At 37.8% G+C, this 19,188-nt stretch overlaps 1 protein-coding gene across 14 annotated transcripts in view; it reads left to right on the top strand.

The window, feature by feature from the left end:
• CSRNP3 (cysteine and serine rich nuclear protein 3) overlaps positions 1 to 19,188 on the top strand; it is a 102,130-nt gene that overhangs the window by 5,765 nt on the left and 77,177 nt on the right. For 3 of the 14 annotated variants that reach the window (XR_013954008.1, XM_080601260.1, XM_080601277.1), the window contains exon 1: positions 11,167 to 19,125. The exons of 8 other annotated variants lie outside the window; for them this stretch is intronic. Coding sequence is in view for 3 of the 6 variants with exons in the window: in XM_080601260.1 (XP_080457386.1) it covers positions 19,089 to 19,125 (37 nt within the window). In the remaining 3 variants the exon portion in view is untranslated. Of the gene's footprint in view, positions 1 to 10,941; positions 11,106 to 11,166; positions 19,126 to 19,188 lie in introns of those variants that run through there. 3 more of the 14 variants (XM_080601281.1, XM_080601265.1, XM_080601278.1) reach the window with 2 other exon arrangements.

The raw sequence follows: 19,188 nt of genomic DNA, 5'->3' as shown, positions 1-19,188 counted from the left end.
ATTGGTACCATTTGTCCTGCATGGGCAATTAGAAAAGCAGCAGCAGCATTTCTTAACTGCAAGTATGCACTAGGTGTCAGTGCATGATCACACCGAACTGGTGTTTGCATGGTGAGGTTCTCTGGTAATTATGGTACCTCCCTTATGGATAGCGATTTTAAAGAAAATTCCTACTTTGTCTTCAGAATGTAGTGTGGCTTAGACTTAAGCCACGCTACACATCAAAAGGAATTAATTCAATTCCTTTTTTTTTAGGAGTGGTCTGATAAAAATGTTAATTAAAAGAAAACCATACTTAGTGCTAAATAAAGGTAATTTAAAGACTTTCAGTAGTGCATGTGTTGATCATCGTCTAGATTTCTTGCCAGTATCCGGTATATTATTGATGAAATACGCTACATGAATCTGTTTCTGATCTTGCGTATGACTAAATTTCCTAATAAGATGAGAGAAAATCAGTTTTTATAATTATGCATTATCTGTAGAACAAACACAGTCAATTATTTTCAAAACTACTGTTTTTCTTAAGGTTTGTATAAGATTAAGTCTGTAAATATCAGCCGAAGTGGAAGAAACGCCATGAATGTAGCTAAAATTGCTTGGTTTTATGGAAGAAAATGTTTTGTTCTCTTGTTGTATCCAGTCACTAGAGTGAAAAATCACGTTCATTAGGATATATTTTAATGCCTATATTACTTGCATCTCAGTATTAGATTATTTGACTTTTAAACAGATTTAAATTCAGAATATTTAGCCTTTTTTTAGCCTAATTCTAGTGATAGATGACTAGAGAATGTATATTTCATATATATTCAATCAGCATTCATTTAGAACTTCAACTTGTTGCAAAACGTTTTATTTCTGTCTTGTGTGCTGAAGTACTCAGTGAGAACAGTGCATTAGTAGGCTGAAGTATCATAAATAGTCGCTTGTTTGATAAATATTTGAAATGGCTCTCCTGTATCTTCCATTTTGTACTCAAATTCTATTAAATTTTAATCCATAACAGTGAATGGTAAAAAAAAAAAAAAAAAAAAAAAAAAAAAAAAACATATTACTATCTCATATGTAATGTATGGAAAGGCTGCCTTTAGCACAGCTCTGTGGTACCATAAGGAAGTTGTTAATGCCCGTGCTAGTAGCTCACAGAAGTTGATTTGTTTACAAACACACGTTTTTCACTCGCACTTAACATTATGTTGCTCTGTGTTCTGTGTGGAACACAAATATTGATGTGACTGATGGCTGACCTTCAGTATTTCCCCTATTGTTGCAGCTGTAAAAGAGAACTGTTGTTGGTGTCATGTTTGTTTATTCAGTGACAGGACGACACTTAACTGTCAGATAGTTTCTATCCATCCATTCATCAGACATAAAGACGTTATTTTTTTTCCACCCCAGTTGCCCTCTGGTTACGTTGTATAATGAGTTTTAAGCACTACATCTTTCATCAGGGGATGCAGCTACCTGCATAGCCAGATTTTAAGACAAATGGCTGATCTGGCTTGCATAAGAAGGTCCATAAAAAGTACACTAGTAAGTTAGTAGAGATTAAAATAGAGCTTTGCCTAATATATACTCCCTTACACAGCCATACTGAATATAAATGCATATAACAAGTTCTAAATATAGGAGAGTTTGAGTGACTTGTCACTGCATGTGATTCTTTGACTTTGTGTCTCTGAACACTGAACAAAAGCCCATTCTCCAGCTTCAATTGCTCATTAACTTCACCAGAATTATTATAAATCCACAATGATGCAGAATAGAGCAGATTCTGTCACTGTTTTAAAAATTGCCCTTAACTAAGGCTTAAGAATTAATGCATAAGAAAGGCTGATTTTTGTTTGTTTGTTTCTAATGTCAACTTCGGGATTTTTATAGGACCTCTCTTGAGAAGTTCATCTGTCTGAAAAGAGATCTGTGTGCTCAGTGACAAAATGTTATTTTCCCGTATTTGACATGGCTTGAGCAATTTGGTTAAAATTATTCCCAGTGCTTTCTTTCCGCTGTGCTGCTTCTCATTGCCAAACATGATGTTTTCTTGGCATGTTGCCGGTGAAGTTTGTGATTTAGAGAATCATTTTTGTCCAGTGCTGCCCTGGAGGTGATTAAAAAGGCATCTGCAACTCAGGAAATCAGTTTGGCAGTTCTCTACTGCTTTAACCTTTAATGTAATGCTTTATTTCCTATGCTAAAAAACACAGTAAAGCTCAGTCATCCTGCATTTCACTGGGATTTCTAGATGGCTAAAGTGAACATATTAGCAAAGTAGTATGTCTGAATTTCTGATCTCTAGAGTATAGGCAGCTGTGTACACTGAGAATCCCCAGCACTGATCCCTCTTCTGTGGGTGGACTCTTGATGTAATAGGATCGTCTCTGTTACAAAAGATAGGCATGCACTTGTTTGTTGTAGTTGAGAGCACTTCCTAAGAAAGTGAGAGACTTGGTTACTGTTCTTCCCTCAGCCTGAAAGTGTTCCAGCCCGCACCTGCATCTTTCAGAAGTGTGTCATAAATGACAAGCTGTAACATAATTTGGAGCAGATAATGCTGAGGAGTGTGTCTTCTGGGTGAAAAGAGACAAAAAGGGGTGTAACGCTCAAGCCTCATTACCGGGTCACTCAGCTGAGCAAAGGGACATCTGGGCTTGCTTTCATGTTCACACAATTGTTTCTGTATTGTACACAATGCTTTGGAAATAGGGACCAGACTCCAATTTCCTCCTGAGTGTCCTCTTCAGAACTCTTCTGCAAATCTGTATGTGGAGGTGCAGGTGGATTGTTTGCTGAACAAACTTTGGTGTGGCTGAAACGTCACCTGGAGACCAAGTACGTTTTAGTTTATCAGCAAAGCTTTGTGCAGACATTCTGAACTCCACCTTAGCTATGACACAATAAAAAGGTAAATAATGAACTTTTCTACTTGCAAGGATCGTGACAAATCAGGCACCTATTGAATTTAAGAAAGGGCAACTGATCTATCAAGCTATTTGTGTACAGTGTTTTTTAACAACTTTGCTATTTGTCCATATAGTGTACTTGAAAATCACCATTTGGTCACTTCTCTTTGATAACTGGTTGGTGTGTTGATGGCCAGAAGATCTGAAATCTGTTAGAGAAGATTGGCCTTAAGATATTGGTGTAGACTTAGGAGCTCTCTAGAAATGTACATAGAGTGATTTATGGCCAGTCCCCCAGCATTAACTGCATCTGAGTGTAAAGCTGCTTTTAAGGGCACGTGTTCAATCTGTGAGGCTGAGCACAGGGTAGCTGTGGAGTCATGCATTAAGCTGCACTGGGTGGAGAGAGCCAAAAGTTGTAGTGGAAAAAGATGAAATAGAAGGGCTGGGAGACTGCATATGGCTGAAATTAGAATGGTGGCACACGAGGCAGAATTATCAAACATAAATTAAGTTGATTTTTAACTTAATTCTTTGAAAAATGACAGGTGCCCACAATGCTAACTTGGGGTCAATGTCAAATGTTTGGAAAAAATGTATTTTGGGATTACCCTGTTCTTGGTGTTTTTCCACATTTCCTGTCTGAATTAGAACTTTGTAACTGATATCAGTAGAACAATTTAAGGTCAGAATATTCAGCTTCACAGATTTATGTTTTGGGGTGTTTCATTATGTTACATTACTCTCTGCAGTGAAGGCTTCTTAAAGAACTACTGAAGACTGTCAAAAAAGGAACAGTATTAGTGCTGTTTGTCATTTAACAAACTTAGAGTAACACTTGAATACACGCGCACATATCTCTGCATTCAGTAATGCAGGTTTATTAGCATCTGTGGGAATTGATTACCGTGAGCATCCCATATAAAACATTCCTAATTTGAATAGGAACTTTGATTTTATGACAGAAATACAGGGATTAGATTGATGTTGTAGTTCCTTCTCCATAAAATACCTCACCCATGGCCCTAAAAGAGAAGGGGTGGAAGGGGAATCTTATACTTGCCAAGTACAAATGGTCTTTGATATTTATTAAAGTGATTAATAAAATAATGAAAGTCTTCAGGCAGCCTGGGACGTGCATTTTTTTGGGGGGGGGGGGGGGGGGGGGTTGAATCTATATGCCTAATTGTTAGCAAGGGCAGAACTGGCTCGATTCAAAATCAGCTTGAAGGTTTCATCAAGTCAGAGCATTAGTAGAGAAAGATGGAATATAAATAAAAGAAGAAACTTGTATGACCTGCAAAATAAGCAGAAAGAAAAAGAACACTTCTTAATCTTTCAGATACTCAGTGGTGGTGACTAAGTATGGTCTCATAATAAACTTGTCACGGGGGGGAAGGTTCTATCCCTCCCTGAACTAGCTATCAGTTGCCTTTTTGCTGCCAGTCTGTCTGTGCTCCTTCCAAAAGGGGCAGTACCCCATCTCTTTTCTTACCTTGCCATTCCAGCATTACACTCCTTACGAAGCTGATATGGCTAAAAACTTCTTTTGGAAAAAAAAAAAAAATTGTCAGTTTTTGTTTTGTTCTGTTAAGTTTGCTTAATTTTGTCTTTCAGTCATGACATCTAGATTATGGTTTATAAGAGTCTTGTTTTTAAAATCTGATGTTTCAGGCTGTTACTATAAAACGTGTTGGTATGTAAATAATTGGAACTGGAAATAATTTCCATGCTGGAAAGCTGCTTTGTAAGATAGTCACAGATGAATTAATGTGAAATCATATATACTCTTGTGCAGAATTTCTTTGCTTACCTTTTCTCTCCCATGTTTCATTTATTATTCCACTTTTGATTTCACTGAAGGCAGGTGACTGTACTGTTAAACTGATTGAAGGAATACAGATGGATGTTGGTAAGTGGGTGGGAGTCTGAGGAGTTGAAATTTATGCAACTTGCACTTGAAGAGGTGAAAATTAGTCTGCCTTGAATATGTTTCTCAATTTTGCCTTGAAATTTGTTCCCACCTGGAAGTGTTTTCACAGAGGTTTCTGGTGTTTTTTATATGAACTGTATTTTCTTTTTTAAGAGGAAAGGAGAATTTGTTTTGGTTTTGTTTATCAGGGGCTAAAGAAAAACTTGCTTATTATAACAGAGGTCTGCAGTACCGTTTCCCTTAAAACTGAGAAAGGAACTTATAGCTCTTTACAGCTGCACAGAAAGCAGTGTATTCCTTTTTTCTTTTTTCTTTCCATCTTAGAATAGTGTTTACAGCTCCTTGAAAAATTCCACCTCACATAACGTTGTCATGTCCACTGACCAGTATTGCCACTTTTTAGCATCCTCATATGCTATATCAAAAAGGCTTGTTTTTTTTACTGTCGTAAACTGAAACAAATACTGTTAGGCACAGCTGCTTCAGAAATGGCACAGTCCTCTATGTTCTGTTAAAAAGTAAAAATGTCTGAATGTTACGATGAAGTAATCATGTTCTTTCTTGAAAGAGTTTAGATTCTCGAACTATAGGGTGACATGTTTTCACTCTACATCGCCTGCAGTTATCCAGCTGCTGCTGAGCAGTCATCCCTTCAGGCTTCAGTAAACGCAGTCAGTAGGGCATTCCAGCCAATATAACTTGTATGCCTGCTGCATTTTCGTATGGTGCTGCTTCTGATTTCAGAGTTCTGGTTTGGTCAGAGACTCACACAGGTTCTGTGCGGAGCCTCTCACCATTTAAATCTTGGATTGTTGGAATCCGACATGCCTTGAAAGATTTCTGAGGCTTGTAGATGACAGCATTTGCTCACCATTTGTGGGGAAAAAAACCTCAATTCTCCTTTTTTTTTAATTTTTTTTTTCCGACTCCATCTTTGAGAGTCTTTTTGAGAGGTTGGGCCTTTTCCTCTCATGAACTGTGTTGGCCATTGGCTTAACTCTTGGCTCCTAGCCATGGGAGGTGTTCTTATTTTAGGCAGGTTGGTCGTTTCTGGTCATATTCTTGGTCATTTTGGATTTCAGTGCCACAGCTGATCTTCCAGCCAGGCGCTAAGAGTGATGGTCGTTCCTAGGCCACATTGTCTCTGACACCTAAGTAGTGCTCTGTGCCAGGCTTTCGTAGCTTTCTCTAGAGGTGCTGCCCTTTGTTATTTGCTGACAGATCTTTCAGCAAGCCGCTCGCTGTTGTTCAAATTATATGACCGCACCTTCCAGCGTGGCAAGACGCAGTGTTTTCAGGAGCCTTTCTCCTTATCCTGCTACTTGCAGTTTATCAGTTCATAGCAACAGATATGTTTTTGCTGGAGCAGGGTGGGATTTTTTTTTTTTGAATGGTGTGACTGCAAAAAACCAAGTGCCTCAGGAAGAATGGAGCCAGCACATGAGTGCCAGATATTCATGGGTTCCAAGGCATGTTTGCAGAGCTCTTGGCCTGTATTTCATGTCTTGAGAGGCACATAGAATGTAGGACACTGAGAAAGAAGGGGTTACAAAGTCTCTCTATTTTCAGGAGGTCCGATAGATGTAAGGTAGGGAACATGACATATGTGCCTGGAATCTTGATAGCAGAATGGTGAATAAGATTCTTATTTCTAGACCACGTGTATGGAATGTAATCAGATGTCGTAGTGACAATCTTTCAGGACAGCTTTATCCTGTTGAAAACTTGACTGCTTCCCGTGTTTATATCTGAGGTGGTAACTTCTGCTCCTGAGCCAGGTAGTAGCCACTATGTTTCTTAGGCAAGTTGCTGATCCTGTGGTCAGTAGCCTGATGAACAAATGGGTAAGTCTCAAACGTCTGCCTGTAGATTTCTCCAAATACCAACCTCCATCTGTGTCTTCATTAAGCAGTATGCCTGAGCTGATCTCACGCTTTAGAATCTAATTACTGTAGTTCCGTAACGAAGGACGATGTGATGACCTATCAAAAAGTTACATAACCTGAGGGGAGCTGCTGGGAGTCACCCACAATATAAGTGCCTGTGTGGATTATCAAGTGAAGATAAAAAGAGACATTACTTACTCGTATTCAGAGTTCTTTGACACATGTAAATCTACGTTTTTCCCCCGGCCATCTCTTCCCTTCCTTTCTGTCCCACTTGCAAATATTTGCATTTCAGAAGACACCAAAATGATGCAGAATGTGCTACCCAGAATCTTAAATGTGAGAGCAGATGGGACACAGCACATCCTATCCCAGGTTGCAGAAAGAAAAAGTGGTCTAGTCTTGGTGTGAAGGTACATGTGAACCGTAAGGAACTACAGTTACTGGTGAGCTGTTACCTCCATCTCACTAACTATTGTGTGTTTCTTCAAAATACGAAGTAAAGGCCACTAGCAGTAAACTGAATGCAGAACTATTGATTTAGCTTTAAAGAATTTTAACTACTCTATCTTTAGATAAGTAAATCCATCATGATTCCAGGAAGCAAATTGGTATGGGTACTGAAGCAGGTATGGATCAGATATGGGATAAAGTAAAGGAGAGAGAGGGAAAAAAAATCTGTATTATTAGATAAAATAGAACAGCTGACTTTTTTTAATTTTATTTTTTATTTTTTTATAAAGAGGTATAAGGTCTGAAGGGAAAGAAAATGGGATTACTGTTAGAGACTGCTGAGGGAGGGGAGTGGAACAATTAGCTCTGCTAGGGAAAGAGGCTGAAGAAATATTCTGGGAAGGATCGTGTTCAGTTTTAGCAGTGGATGTTATGAAATACAAGAGATTTGTTTGAGGTTCTAATTACTCACTAAGCTGTGTCAGCTCACCTTTACAATCAGGGCTGTCTAAAGCATTAAGATGAACATGGGTTTTATTTTATTATTATTATCATATTTTTTTTTACCAGCAACTCTTTTAATTTGCTTAGTACCATTATATGGTAAAGCAGAGGGGATTACTGAGATGTAATTTATATACACTTTTTCCTTTTTTTCTCTGAAGATTCTTTTTTTTTGTCCTATATGAAGGAGGTGATCATTCAACATGTTACCCTTGCGTAAAAGGATTGCTAAAAGAAGCTTTAATCTTTGTAGACTGAAAGAAAATGGAAGCAAATATTTTAGTAGCAACAGACATGAGCAGGAAAAGGAGAAGTGCAGAAAGTTATTTCAGGAGTCTGCTTCCAGATGAAGCCTTTCTTTTGTGCAATGTAATGGTTCTGGAGGAAAAAACAAGGTATATTTTAAGTATTAAGTAAAGAGGGAAAACAGACATTCAAGGAAAAAAGCTGAAATAGCTGGAGGGTTATAAGCCCACCCACTAATCACTTGAGTCACAGCAGGGACTGGGTACAAGCCTGGGTTCAAAAAGGCCACTTTCCTTTCCTCCGTCTGTGTATATGCGACCTACTAGTCCAGTAATAGCACTGCAGAGCCAGGTAGCATTGCTAAGACTTGGAAGGCGCTGGCTGTAGAGGTGGACAGCCTGCTTCACGTGCCATGCCAGGGTGGCCAGCGCAGCTGGTGGCTTCGAAGGGGCGCGCAGGCAGGTGCTGAGGGTGGCAGTGGGGCAGGGGCCAAATCCTCCAGCACAGAGCAGGGATGGCAGCTGGGGGGAAACCCAGCATTCCCCCAGGGAAGTCCAGTCCATGCTCAGCATCAGGGGCTGAATCTAGTGGGCACGTGGCCAGGTACGAGGCAGCTGCAGTGCAGTCATAGCATGGCTAAGGGCAAGAGGCTTCGTTTAAAAGCGTTGTCCTAGCAAAGGGTGGGCAGGCACTCAGTGAGGCTGCTTTGGGCATCTTCTTGCAAGGCCACCAGCTGCACTGGCTATAATTTGGCCTTGTGCCCAGCCAAACCCCCAGGACATGGGTTTGTACTCAGGGCCCAGATATACTGGCAGAGTTGCATTTCACATATTTAAAATACCTTTCTCTATTGAGTAGGCTGGTGTTTAGAAACTTAATTCATTTACTTATCTTTTTTTTCCTTTTTTTTTTCCCGCAGCAAGACTACTTGGATTTTAGTTTAGATATGCTGATTACCTGTCTTTAATAGTTGCTTCAGTCTGGGACTATCTTTGAGTTTCTGTTGTGTTTGTTGTTATTAACTTGTTTATTTCATAGCAGGTACTAGCAAGACATTCTGACTTGTTTATGTGTACTGCTCATTTCTCTGTGACTAATTATTCTAATAGTGCTTCAGGACTGGAACAGCATTGCATCTTGCATCTGTGTTGAAAAGATTTTTATTAAAATAAGTTATGAGATTACAATTCTCAGACTCTATGCATCTCCCTCAGCAGTCAGGCTGGTTGAGAGGTGAAGCCTTGGTGCACAACTCTAAATTTGTTTCTGCAGATAACAAAGAAAGTAAAGATGAAGATGTCTTCAAGCCAGTCTCATCAGGGCAAAACGCCTGTTTAGTCTTCCCTCAGTGTTCCTGAAAGTTCTTTACCACTAAAAAAAAAATCATATTGATTGTCTGGATTTGTCATCAAAGAGTTATTTTAGTTTTTGAACAGAGGCAGGAATGAATTTCCATTTTTCTAGGCACTGAGGAAGAGGTTTTATGTTAAATAGACGTAATTTGGATAAAAAGCCACCCACTTTTCTTGTAGGTGTCTTATAGAATCTGAATGTTATGCACAGGATCTAGTGGCAGTTCATTATGGTAAGAGTGACAGATAATTTTTCCAGAAGCTAAAACAGCTATTACTTTATAGTGGAAGTATGCTAGTTCAAATTGGCCTTACTATGGTTAAAGATCAATAATTCAGCGAAGAGTATAGATGCTCTTCTTTAAAGGAATTCACAGTTAATTTCATTGGAAAGCCATAGCTGAAGATAGAAATTTGTAAACAGAAAGGTACTTGTCAGCTTCTACTTCTTAACATTTTCTTTTCAAAGGGAAATCCTGGAGTACAAATGCTTTGATGTGGCAGAAAACTTTACATTAGCTGGGACTGAAGACTCATTCTTGATTTTGATTTTAGTTTAAAGCTCTCATGAAATTAATTTAACGCTCGTGTCTTCAGCTGAGCTGATACCTGATTGATATGGTTATATAAAAAATCAAATTCTCCTTGGAATTTGTCTTGGAAAACATCATTTCATCATGATTTAAGAGGCTACAAGTAGACTTAGTATCATTGAGGCACACAAGTTGAAAATTGTTTGCCCACGCATTCTCTGCATTTGAGTTCTTATTTAGGCAGAAAGTTTTGTGTGGGTGAAGTTCACATAAGGCATTGGCTTCGGGCAGTAGATTTTGGCTTTTAGAGTTGGATTTATACTTGTGGGTCCTTTCCAGCTTGGGATATTCTCTGAAATAAATAATGAAGAGCCATACACACCACTTATATAGGTAGGGCTTTATACAGGTAAAACATTAAGGAAAAGGTTACTACTGATTGTTCTCCTTCAGATATTTTATAAATGCTGTCTTAAGCAGGAAGAAAATGTATTTAGCTGATGCTTAGGGATATTAAAATGGCTGAAGTACAGTTACAATTTGATAGAAAGTAAAACCACGGGAAATCTGAGTTCTCCCATCCCTTTATTATTTTGGCCTTGGAACTTCTGATGCTGCATATCTTGGTACCTTACGGTTATTTTTAGCCTTCACAATTGGTATTCCTTTGCAGCATTGGAGAGTAGTAAGAAATTACTGTCATCAATCCCTGAATTGTAATGTGCATTGAGATTTCAGAGTCTTGCTTTGTATAAAAGCACCATTGTTACTTTGATAATCACAAAATTTCTTAAATGCACAGCAGCACTCTTCACTGCAAATCTGGATGGCTGAGTACAAAGCTGACATGCAAAAATATATCAGACTGTGTATAGGCAGTAAATGTGTTCCTCCAGCTGCTTGCTTGGTTTTTCTTAGAAAAAGGAGCTGAAGGGGAGAATTGCAATTTAGTACTGGAGCTGAAGGTTATTAGTACACTTCTTTTTTCTTGTCTTCAAATTTTGTCATTACCTGCCAGTACAGAGCATCCTCAGTGATTACTAAGTAGCATATTAAAACTGGTTTTCAGATGTGGGGTTTTTTTTTGTTTGTTTGTTTGCTTGCTGTTTTCCCATTTTGCTAGCATGAAGATGGGGGTGGGGAGCGGGAAATAGGGGAGAGAGGAGAGAGCATGTTCCAGAGGATGCCAGGATGACTTCAGTTATTGGATGACTGCTGTCTGATGGATGGAAAAAGGAGGAGTAAACCTTTCAGTCTGCATTGATAGAGCTGAAACACAGAAAGCCAGTTTACAGGTAAGGGAGAAAAAAAAATCCTTAATAGCTGTTCTTGATCCTTGCCACAGTATTTCTTGGCTTAAAAAAAAAAAAAAAAGGCATGTGCAAGCATCTTACTGTTTGTTCCTCATTAATGACTATGAAGCAGCTTCTCAGCTTATTTCTCCTTTGTAGGAGATTTCAACTTAGATGAGATCCATAGGCAGTGAAATCATAGGCATGCCTAATGTCATCTGATAACTCTCATTTGACAGTGTAGATATTGCATCTCATTGATGCTGAAGTAGTTCATAAGACTACAGGAAGAGAAATCTTACATATGATGGAAATACTGTTGAAAATACAGTGTATGCTACCAGCAGTAAGACAGTGCAGGAAAATTTAAAACTGTTTTCTTTGAGTTTGGTTAGGAAAAAGGACTTAAAAATGAACTGTTTCAAAAACTGTACATATTTTTATTTAGTGTTGAACATACAGAAAGAGTGGCTCCTCAGAGCAATTCTTAAAGGATGAAGGCTCTTTTGTGGATTTTTGTATTATTTTTATACTATGAATGTATCTGGTTATAATTCAATCATAAAAATTTTGTCATAAAAATGCATATAATTAAATTATGCGTACAAGATAGACAAATCTTGTAATACCTAATGCAGCTACATACCAGATTCAATAAACTGTTGAAGTAGGTTGTATGAAATGTATTTTACCAAGTTTACGTGTTATCAGTAGCTTTTAGCTCACAGAAATTGAGGATGGCAAGTAGCAAATAACTCACTTGTTACAGAAAACAGGATTGTTTATCAAGCTACATTATTTGAGGGTATAGAATTACAGAAAAAAGTCCTGGTTCCACTGAAAAATTTGGAGACACCAATATTTGCCTCCCTGGGGTGAAGATTTCAATGTGTGAACTCTACTGACTTATTTCTGCGTGTTTTACATGTAGCAAATAGCTATTGTAGTACAGGACCCCATTATGCTGGTGTGAAGAAGCAGAAATCTTGATTGAAATAAATGAGTTGTGATCATATATTGTTGCCAATGTATAGATTTTTTTTTTTTTAAACAGTCATTTACGTTACTTGACGTTACTGGTGGAGATAGCACTATGATGGGAATTAATTTGTTTCAGATAACTATATTTTTTGTTGCATTTAATCCCATAATTATATTAAAGGAGCTACTGCAGATGTTCAAGTAACCACTGTATATTTCTGATGTGACCTCTTTTCCTGGAATTTCTTGAAGTTAATTATAATTATCTAAGAAATACCTAATTTTTAAGCAATTTTTGATATCAAGTATTTTATGGAAGAAGTTCCTGTTTAAATAATACAGATTAATTGTTCTTTAAGCAGTTGTTAATTTTTGTGACACTTGTCTGTGTCTTTCAATACTGTATTCTGAATTAATCCATTGATAGAAAAATTGGGAGTGTTATTTCATGAACAAGCAGCTTTTAATTAGTTGTTCATCTTCCCACCCCACTGAAAATATAGTAAGGGGATTATTTAGTTGTCACAGTCCATTTATACCACATTGAAATAAAGGGAAGGATTAGAAGTTTTCTGCTTCGTTTGAAATTATCTAACTGTATATTTATAAAGCTAGATTCTGCTAAAATATTAGAATTTAGTTTTACTAGATTTGAGAGATTAAAACCAGAAAATGCATATATTCAGTTTTCTTGTTTTCACTTAGAGAAGACCTAAATTTCTCAAAATGGGATTTAATTAAAAAATAGCTGGAGAATGGAGAAGGGCAATAAAACTCTTACTGAGTGCTAAAGAGGAGTGGAAGAAACTCTGTCCTTTGTCCATGTCTTGTACACCTAACCAGCTGTAGGCATCAGGTGTGGTTTCGTTTTCTTTTAGCCATTTCTTCAGAGAATGGAGCCTGATGTAAGTTTGCTAAACAAAACATCAATAAGACTTAGTGATTTACAAAATTATTCTGAAAAACTGAGAAACTGTTTTTGTATCTGCTATTTACTGGAATGTGCACACTGGTAAATAATATTAACTGAAAAATAGATGAGTTGCATCCTGATATTTGATTATTTGTAAGCAGTTGATATGTATCTGAAACCATAAGGAAAATGTTGAATTCAATCTCAGATTTATATATTTCACCCCACTTTTTTTTTTTCCTGAAATGAGAAATTTTACTCAAACCAGCTCCAGTAACAGAGAGGAGTTGATGAAAACAAAGATCTAGTTCCACATGTATTTAAATTATTCTGTCTCCTTGGAAACGCTGCTGCTGCCGATGGATTTTGCTTTTGCTGGCTAAAAATACCTACTTAATAATGACAACGTGAAAGATACTGGATAAAACTACTATGTGTAGTCACTAGTTTTAAAGTTCCCTAATGATTCAGGTATTCTACTGAACTACAGGTTTACATTTTCTATCCACTATTCCCTATCAGCTGCTGCCAGCACTCACCGGCTTGGTGGAAATGAGATAAACTCATTAGCTTTGGTTGCAGACCCTACTGAGAAGGGAGTGTGTGAGTGGGAGGCAGGACAGCTGAAGAATTTGAAAGCAGGCAGCAAGTTGGAAAAAAGTTCCTGGTGGGAGTGTGAGCATGCATTGTGCATGTACTTGTGGGTACAGGCTTATTCCCAGTGGAGTCAGCATTAGGAAGAGGATGGTTAAGCCCTGCCTTTGTACGTGATCTTTGTGCAAATAAAATATATATATTAAAATACATTGCAATATCTTTTGTGAAGATTTCCTCATCAGCTGTATGTGTAGGTGACTAAAATATAATAGAAATTATTTTAAGTTAAATATTCAATTACCTTAAACAAAAGCCCCAAACTAAATCACTAAAAAACCTTTGTAAGCAAGTAATAGCATTGCTAAGGAATTTCATCCTTTAAAGAATTAATTCCACTATTTTTTTTAATCCACTTCTAACTTACTGATTCTCTGCATGTATTACTTCTTTTGTTGTTAGCTGGTATTCAGTATATATGAAAAATGCCACTCTTCTATTTATTTTTTTCTCTCTCCTTCATTTCCATTGGATGGCTTCCTGACTGAGCAAAGAAAACAGAACAAATGACAGATGTTTCCTGAGTGCTGCGTGGTGGGCGAAATGTGCCTCTTTTTTATTTAGTTAGTATATATGTGCTTTGTTGTGGCATAGATCAAAATCACTGATTAATTTTCCAGCATTGAATGAGGTATTTTCGCTGTTCTGCAGTGTCTCAAAGGCAACATTAAAATGTTACGTGGTATTGTTACATAGATAAATAATTAATCCTCTGCAAATTAATACTAAAATCCATTTTAAGCTGACAACACAAGTACCAAAGGTTACTTAAAGTGAAAGCTGAGTACTTGGTTTTGATTAATTGAAATGAGTAAGAGGAAAGGATCTGGTGTCTTCCATTCTATAAGAGAGTATTAACATATTAATAAGGCAAATTATTAAATGGATTATAAAAACTTTTCTGTGAGGATAATAACAATTAATCATAGCAGGCTTTCATGTTGAGAATATTTTTTTGTTGTTGTTGTTTTATTAAGGTGCGAAAAGCTGGGTCACAGGAAAATTAAAGACCACTTTCCTACAGTATGTAATTTAAAATTCCATGGAGATAATAAGTAAATCTGATCATTATTTAAGGAAGTAAAGGACTGATAAGTTACTGGAAGTAACATCAGTGTGTTTTTACAGCTGTAGCAGAGTTGTGCCAATTCAACGTGATTCCTTTGATTTCTGGGTATAGAGGCAGAACTTCGCATCTGCTGAAAACTGTAATGAGAAAGTTTGTCACACATTGCATGTCGCTGTGCAGAATTTGTGGAAGACAGGGATGATAACATGGAGAGAGTACTGCCTTTTTTTTTCTTTTTAATAGCAAGTTGAAGACAGATAAGCTGAGGTTTCTGCCAGGTTAGTGTTTTTTTTTCCCTCCAGTTATTTTCTGCACTATTTGTTCATGTCCGAAAAGGGAGAGAATTTAATTGTTCTGTGCTATACAGCTGGTATCAGACCACATAGGTGAGGACAGACAATGTTACAACATTTGTTAGTCTCCTCTCCCCCAAAATACCAAGCCATCCAGTTCTCTTATTTCTAACCCCTCATCACCTAAAGTTAGACATTTTTAAGATATCCTCTCATGTATAGGTAACATCATTATTGTCAATAACTATTGCAAGAGCAAGGTAAGAAGGATTCCTTCCTTCACTATTTAAAATTTGTGCATACACATGCATGCCCCCATTCATACATAAACCATTAAGCTGGAAGAATTTGCTCATGTCTTTTTGGGTAAAAGAGGAAAACCTAGTTCAGGGTTACTTTTCCAAGTATGCTCCAGGACATTTTTGTTTCACTAGCTTACGTTGGTTCTTTTTGTAGTTCAGGTTTATTTTTTTTTTAAACAAACAAAACTCTGTTGTTAAGCACTACAGATTTCAGAATAAACACTGTACCAAAATGCAGAGATCATGGGGCAGAAAGGAAGAACTATTGAATTTGTGCTGTTTCTGCTAGCTTTTGGCAATGGTGAACAAGCAGACAGGCTGTGTTTAAATACATGCTGATTCGCTCCCTGTTGCATGCTGTCTCAGCTGGAGAGGTCTGAGGGCCCTTTTGGCACATACTGGTTAAATCCATAGTGTATGTTGGCAGGAGTATCCTGAGATGTACAAGATTTCCTACCATCTTGTGCAGCTCCTCAGCAGGCAGTGTACAAGATGTTCACAAAAGAAGGGTGTGGAAGATGAGTACTGAAATAGTATGAGGATGGATTGCAGCATGTCTACTAATGTCACTACCTGGTCTAATACGCAAAATTTAAGTTAAAGAACATTCATTTTTCAGCACTTTGTAAGTTGTTTGCATTTACAGTCTCCACTACAGAGCTGGACCCTACTGCTATTCCTGTTGCTGGGAGCAGCTTAATGCAAAGGCGCTGTGCCAAAAACATGCTGAAAACACGGCTGGTGGTCTCAGAATCTCATTCCAGTTAGGAAATACTAGTGAGGGGCTAAGCAAACCAAACGCTCTGTCCTTTTGCAAACAGATACAATAATGATGTGTTGCTAGCATGCTGTCTCATACAGCGAACAGTCCAGTTCTTCCATCACTTCCACTCTTCTTTAAAAGGCTGTGTACCTGTAAAAGTCAGTTGTCAGGTGGCAGTGTCTTGCTCACATCTCAATTTTATGGACAGTTGACATCTCCTGGCCAGAGCTCTGCCACACACTGTCCTTCTGCAGCACATTCTAAAAAGTAATAAGCCTTTTCTTGGTTCACATACAAGCTTAAAAGTTTATTCTGGGATACAGATGCTTCAGTAATGGAGGCCAAATACGTTGCACTGTTTCTGTTCTTCAAACAGAAGCAAGAGAACATCTTCTGCAGTAGTGTTCAATGAAGAGATTTTAATTATTAGTGAAATTTCATCATCAAAGCTTAAAACCTTGCAGAAGATAATTGGTCAGCACCAGGTTGTTGGTGGTTTACCTGAAAACTTTGGTGATGACTTCATGACAGGCCCAGCTAAAAGTGTCCTAGATGACTTAGATGATGGTTAGGTATTATGGGCGTGAGTTTGTGACCCATCTTCAGCATGACTTGCTCCTTGATCTCCTGTTTGCCTATAGGAAACAGTACCATTTATGCATCATTCACTCATGTGGAAGCAGTTTTTGATGCAGCAGATTTAAAAAAACTATTATGAATGAAACACAGTCTCAAACTGTGCCCCTTCTGTAGGCAAATCTAATCTGGACAGGAATGTCTTTTCTGTTGTTGAGTGCCTCTGAATCCACTTCTGCCAGGTTGCACCCCGGAGCCCTGACTGCAAAGTTCCTGGATGTCTGCTTGAATTATCACTGCCTCTTACCCCCTCTCTCTTTGCTCTTCAGGCACCATGCCTAGGAGAAGGCATTCCAGAAGACCTAGGAGAACCAGCCTAGAATCTTATTGTTTGCTGAATTGTGTGTGTTCCACGTAACTGTTGAAATCAGACATCAGAAAACTGCTTTAATACTGTTATATACGGACATTTTATATTTGGAGGTGGAGAAAGGGGATATGTGCACACTTGGTGTATGTAGGACCTTATGGCATGCTCTTGGAGACCTTATGGCATGCTAAGTGTGACAGATTTACCACTCACTATCGCATCCATACTGCGTGCAGGGAGAGGAGGTGAGCATATGCCAGCATCCCTATGGCATTCTAAATTCATTGCTGGTGGAGCTAGTGGCGCATACAGTGGAGCGTACAACAATGTGTAGGCAGTCTAGAAGATTCGTGGATTAGTACTCAAGTGTGAAATCAGGAGTGCTCTAAAGCGATGGTATAGAAACCCTGCAAAGAGCAGACTTGGCAGGATTTGGCTTGCAATGCCGGAACAAATTCCCTAGGTTGAAATACACAGCCTTATTCCTATGGCATTTACCTAGTGCTATGGGTTTAGCTAGACTGAAGCAAGAAAGTAAAGGATTTTCTTAGTTTATGACTGTGTAACTTAACCACTGCTATACGCGCGAATTTATGAGTAAGATTATACTAATGGTATTCCCTGTTGCCTATGCAGTAATCCCTAAGTGGAATCGTCTTGCTGTGTGTTTTTAGTTTTTACAGACTGTACTAGTGAAATTATCAGAGCCTACCTCTGACAACTGGTGCTTGTGATTAGAGCTGCCAAATACACCAAAACATGTATTGCAAACATTAATTTGAATTCTGAACAGCTGTTTGATTCATGTTCTTGTACCTCTGTTGTTCACTGTTTGCAAGCATTCATGTAAATGGATTTGTGTGTGCATTAATGCAGTCCTTTACATGAATAGTCATTTTCACAAGCAAATGGTATTATTTGTGTGAGCGATGTTGTCACTATAGATGCTTTCAGTTATGACTCCTTTTTTTTTCCCTTTTCAAACTGTCAATTACACAAAGAGCAAAATAATAAAGCATGATATGTGTAGCTAAGCAAACACCTTGATTGTTTCATGACCATCTCTGTTACTGATGTTTTTAAGCAGGTAAGAAAAATTTCTTGAAAATATATCAAGTTTTGTTTGCGAGCTAAGAAATAGATGTATATTCAGCAAGAATGTTAATCACAACAAATAACCCAAACATCTCTGCTTGTGAGCATCAATATTCATGATTTAACTGTGAAATTATTTGCCAAGTCTCCCTAGCATGTTACAGTACATGCTGACTGGCCAGTGGGTGGGAGTTGTTTGTGATGAGTACTTGCAGTAATGTTTTGTGTATAACATCTGTTTTCTGCATCCTCCTGTTCTGTTTGCAGTCATTTACACAGAAGTGGTTTTTGTTTGGAAGAGAATCTGTATTGCTACTTTAGAGTTTATCTTATGTTTTTCCATACTTTGAGTTGATACAGTTGAGATGAGGCAAAAGACTGTATGACTCATACGTCAGGTCTTTGATGGCTGCCTTTTATTTTCATTTTCAGGTAAGAATTAGGTAGATTTTATTATGGTATGTGATCATCTCTCAAGAAGGAATTAGTGCAAAATAAGATTTCATAAGTGAACGAAAGAAGCAATTAATTGGACTTTATTTTAGCCTAAATGCCTTTGTGTTCTTGGATTTGTATCTTGTTTTTCCTGAGCTTTAGTCAATAACTGTTTCCTGTAGCGAGCAGGAAAATATATAATCTGAGGCAGGGACCTATTTTATTATTGCATATCTGTTCTATTTTATGTTGTGGCTACTGCATATGGTACATACTTGATGTTTATGACTTTGCAGGTATGCTCTGTACTTGTTCTATTTCCCATAAGACGATACATGAGCTGTATATATATCTAGTGCTGAATTTTGAAACACAGTCATTTATTTATAGAGTATGAATAGGATGAGCATGTCTTGGTCTCGTCATTAACTGAAGATTTTGTGAATTCCCTATTTCTATATTGCAGCTTGTTGTCTGTTTTCTTAGCATCTTTTAGCACATTTCAAAGTGATAGCAGAAGTGCAAGTTATGAGAAATGCTTCAACCTCTCCCTGTGCTGCCTATCCCACAAGGTACAGGTGCTTTTTGTTTTGTGGATTATTTTTTGTTTTACCTTTTTTTTTTTTTTTTTTTCT

This window comes from Anser brachyrhynchus (genome assembly GCF_964034855.1).
Source record: "Anser brachyrhynchus genome assembly, chromosome: 7".
NCBI lineage: Eukaryota > Metazoa > Chordata > Aves > Anseriformes > Anatidae > Anser > Anser brachyrhynchus.
This window is presented reverse-complemented; position numbering and strand designations above follow the sequence as displayed.